We start from the raw sequence: 4,512 nt of genomic DNA, 5'->3' as shown, positions 1-4,512 counted from the left end.
TTTCTAAGTCCTCATTGATGAGGGCTGCACTTTGTAAGGCGTGCTCTGGAGACGTGGATAAGCAGAGTTGTGTATCATCCGCGTACAAATGTATTCTAGAGTGTAGCTTTGGTACGTCTGCTGTATATAGACAAAATAGCAGAGGTCCTAGTATTGATCCCTGTGGCACTCCTCTTTGAAGACTGATTCGGTTTGATACTGCAAGTTTAGGATCTCTTAGTACCACTCTTTGTTGCCTATCTGAAAGATATGATCTGAACCACTTGATCGTGTTGGTGGAAAAGTTATAGTATTTCATTTTAGCTAGGAGTAAGTCGTGATGAACTGAATCAAATGCTTTAGTAAGATCTAATAATACCAGAAATGATATCTGGTTGTTATCTAATGCTCGAAAAATGTCGTTAGTGATATGAAGTAGGGCTGTGGCAGTGCTATGTGAATTGCGAAAGCCTGATTGGTGTAGGGGTAAGATATTATTATTAATGACGTAATCATTGAGCTGGTTATGCACAAGTTTCTCCATAACTTTGGACAATATTGGTAATAGGCTAATAGGCCTAAGGTCGTTTAGAGATGTTACATTTTGCTTTTTCGCTATAGGCATTACAAAAGCTTCTTTCCAGGATAATGGAAAGGAGCATGTGGTTATGGAATAATTTATTGTATGTGTTAATGGTGATATAATGTGTGGTAAAACAAGTCTAAGCATCTTTCCTGTAATGCCTTCGTGTCCAGCTGCATTTGAATTTAAATGTTTAATAGCGTTCTGAACATCAAAGTTGCTTATATTACGGAGTTCGAATGAATTCATACTTGAACAGAATTTAGTATTGTTATATAGTTAGGCGGTTTTGAACTGCATTCTCGTCGATATTTCTATCATTACAAATTTCACCAAAGTTGCGTTAATCTCATTACAGTCTGCAAGATCATCTGGTAATGCTTGGGAATTTTTTCGATTACTAATACCAAGGGTTCTTAATTTATTCCATACGTGCTTGGAGCTCAGATTATAACTATTGAAAAACTGTGTGAAATATGCTCTTTTCTCTTGTCGTATCACGGCTGTAGTAAAGTTCCGTAGTTGTTTGTATTCATTCCAAAGAACATCAGTTCTTGTCCTTTTGAATTTGAGATATGCACGATTTTTTTAATTTTATTAGAAGCTGGACGTTGTCAGTTAACCACGGACTGTTGTTTCTTGTAATCCTCGAAGAGCATAGAGGGGCATGTTTATCAAAAATGCTAACTATGGTGTTTTCTAAGAATTCGACTTTCTTATCTACGTCAGGTAGGTTTTCAATTGGTTTCCAATCTATGCGTTCTATATCACGAGTGAATTTGGACTGATCAAAATACTTAAAATTGCGATATGTCTTTATTTTGCTCTTGTCTTTTGTTGGCTTTTCTAATTGCAAACATATATATGCTAAAGAGTGATCTGAAGTACCGATTGGTAGTTTTACTCCACTGGAGTGAATTATATTGCTATTACTAGTAATAAATACATCAAGAAGTGTTTCAGTGGTTTCAGTGATACGTGTTGGTTCTTTTAAGATTTGCGAAAGCTGAAAGCTATCAAGTATTGAACATAAATAAGCTGTGTCACACTTCGAAGGCGTAAGGAAATCACAATTTAGATCTCCTATGATGAGCAGATTATCAGTCATAGAGCCTACATTCGTGATTACTTCTTCGAGCATCGCCAATTTAGTGTATGCAACGCTGGGTGGTCTGTATATGGCACATATGCCTAACCTAACCGAATTTATGGTAATCTTGAGACATACACAGTCAATTTCGTCTTTATGCGAGACATCAACATTAAGCAGTTTCACATTTAAATTACTACGGAAATATACAGCAACTCCTCCTCCTCGCCTGTCCGTCCGATCACTTCTCAACAAACGATAGTTGTTTATTTCAACGGCTGATGAGTTTAGGGCACTATCGAGCCATGATTCAGTTATGACAATAAGATCGTATTTTTCCTCGTTTGCCAAGATTCGCAATTCGTCAATTTTTGGAGCAAGGGAGCGAACATTTGCTTGAGCAATGCTAAGCTTCGTTGATTTTTTATCGGGAGGCCTATGCTGTATAAAAGATTCATTAGTACTGTTCGTGAGAGTTGTATTGGTTCCTACTGTATATGGTGTTCTATTCATAAATTAGAAATCTACTGAGTGTTGCATAAAAATTGAATATAACCTGAGTGCATGGATGACTATGTAAATATATGGAGATATTTAACTTAAGATATTCTATTAGCTTACCTTGACCTGCAGCAACCAAACAACCAATTAAGATACACAAATTTGAACACATCATAAATATTATACCTATACAAACACTAGAAATATAATTATCACTATCGAAAGTAGAAAATACGAATTGAAAAAGAATAAACGTATCAATATAGTAGACGGTAATGAGTACCGGTACAAACTTTGCGGCAAAATATCCGTGCTTACAATTTAGCATGGTTTATGCTTGTTGTGCTGTAGTCCCAAATTGTTAAATACATTTAAAAAATATATAGGCCAGAAACGATTACGAAATATAACAAAATATTATTTTATGAGGTGTGAATTTTTACAATTATGCTTAGTAAATGATGTTTACACTGATATTCATGTTATGGATGAGTGTTAAAAACCCATTTCAATCTCTTGGATATCGTAGCAGCACTATAACAATCATAGCATCAGTTTCGCTACATTAACTTACATACCCACTCCGCAGAAGGTTTACATATATTGTAGTAACATTCGGGAGATTTTTTTTTTTGCTATAGTATTATGAATGCAAATTGTATAGAGTTCATGCTCTTTATTTGGAGTGGGTTAGATTAGGTTTTCTTTACCTGTGCATATATTTTTGAAAATTTAATGCTTCTCCTTTAAACTTGGATGAGTGAAGCAAGTGGAATAACCTAACGATTTGCATTTACTATACTTTTCTTGTTTTAGTTCACAAAGCATTATGTTATGCTTTTAATATTTTGATTTTACATTACTTTATCAAGAGTATAGTAGACCAAACAAATAGAAAATGGAATCATTTTAGAACAGGTTATTTTATCTATAGTCTTGCTGTATTAAAATTGACAAGAGTAAACCAATGGTTTTTCTTCCAAAGTTGGCATTCATTGAGCGAAACGTTACAATGGTGGTTTAACAACTTTGGCATGCGAGTTTCACAATTTACACCCTAAATTTTACACATCATTTGTATTTTGTATTAAATTGTGAGAAGCGCAAATTAACGATCTTCTTCCGTAGTTGGAGTACCTCGCAATTGAAAAATTATAGCACACAAACTATGGTAATTTATCCGAAGTAGCTCGTAAACAATATCCCACTTTAATTCACTGAACTCTGCTTAAAAGCTAAGGTTCGAAAGCTGTTGCAATGTTGTTATGAAATGCTTAGAATCACCATTCACAACCACGATTTTGCCGTCTTGCGTAAAAACTCTTCTAGCCCCATATTTGCTCGAAGCCTTCCTCAGGAGCTCTAGTCTTGCCTGGCACAGATCTTCTCTTATTGTGATGCCTGTGTTTTTTAGTTTCCTCTTGTTCTTGAAAACCAAGGACCGTGTCCTGTAGCTACTGAATTTGACGATTATGGGTCGATGTTTGTCAGCTGCTCTAGGACCAATTCTGTGGCTTCTGGATATTTCCTCCTCGGCGACTTTTATTCCCAGACGTTCTTCAAACAAGGAAACAACAATTTTGTCGGTGTTTTCTGCCTGGGTTTCAGGGATACCAAATATTCTGATATTATCCCGTCGTTGGTACTGTTCTAGTTCGTCAACCTTGTCTCTAAGTTCTTCTATGGTGTCGTCTCTTTGCTTAATTTCTCTTCGCAGTTCCTTAACTTCTTCTGTATTGAAATTTATTGTTTCCTCTAAATGCTGCACTACGAGTTTTGTAACAGACTCAGTTATCGATTCCACAATCGCTTTTATGATTTCTGGTGTTTGAATAGCATTTTTGACTTCTTCGCAAACCTTTCTGTAAAGATCGTCCTTATTGATGGAAATAGTACCAGAGTCTGCAGTGCGTTTTCTAGGCGCCATGTTTGCAAATATTTTTCGAGAGACGTAAACCTATATGTTGACGGAATTAACTCACATTCACTCACTTCTTAAATTTAGAGATAATAATTTTACCACGAAGTGCTCCAGCCATTTAATGATTAGATACTGATCAAACTGTTGTAATATGTTTCATAATTGCACTAAACACAAACACATTTGGGAGAGCACAGTTACAAGGTTACCGACCGTCCGCCATCTTTTTGTGAAGTCACATTGTCATTTACTGTGGCAATTCATATTATCCATTACGATTGTATCCATGATTATTTGAATTTTGTAAAGCAGAGAAGTAAGTGTTCAGAATTTGATATTCCCTATGAATATTATATTACAATAATATTTGGTTAGTAAGTTATATTTAAATTATTTGTATGTTCGATATTGATTTAATCATTATTTTTTTTTATTTCT

At 35.1% G+C, this 4,512-nt stretch overlaps 2 protein-coding genes across 2 annotated transcripts; both read right to left on the bottom strand.

Annotated features, from left to right (window-relative positions):
- Positions 1-1,109: 1,109 nt before the first annotated feature.
- Positions 1,110-2,165, bottom strand: LOC145670153 (uncharacterized). Its single transcript, XM_081738525.1, has one exon. The coding sequence runs from the start codon at positions 2,163-2,165 to the stop codon at positions 1,110-1,112; it is 1,056 nt and encodes a 351-aa protein (XP_081594651.1).
- Positions 2,166-3,381: 1,216 nt separating this feature from the next.
- On the bottom strand, positions 3,382-4,080 carry LOC145670152 (uncharacterized). The gene has a single exon (XM_081738524.1). The coding sequence runs from the start codon at positions 4,078-4,080 to the stop codon at positions 3,382-3,384; it is 699 nt and encodes a 232-aa protein (XP_081594650.1).
- Between the last annotated feature and the right edge of the window lie 432 nt (positions 4,081-4,512).

The sequence above is a fragment of the Thermobia domestica genome, chromosome 14 (genome assembly GCF_964235325.1).
Source record: "Thermobia domestica chromosome 14, izTheDome1.hap1.1, whole genome shotgun sequence".
Classification (NCBI taxonomy): Eukaryota; Metazoa; Arthropoda; class Insecta; order Zygentoma; family Lepismatidae; genus Thermobia; species Thermobia domestica.
The sequence above is the reverse complement of the archived record's forward strand: the minus strand, read 5'-3'. Positions and strand labels throughout refer to the sequence as shown.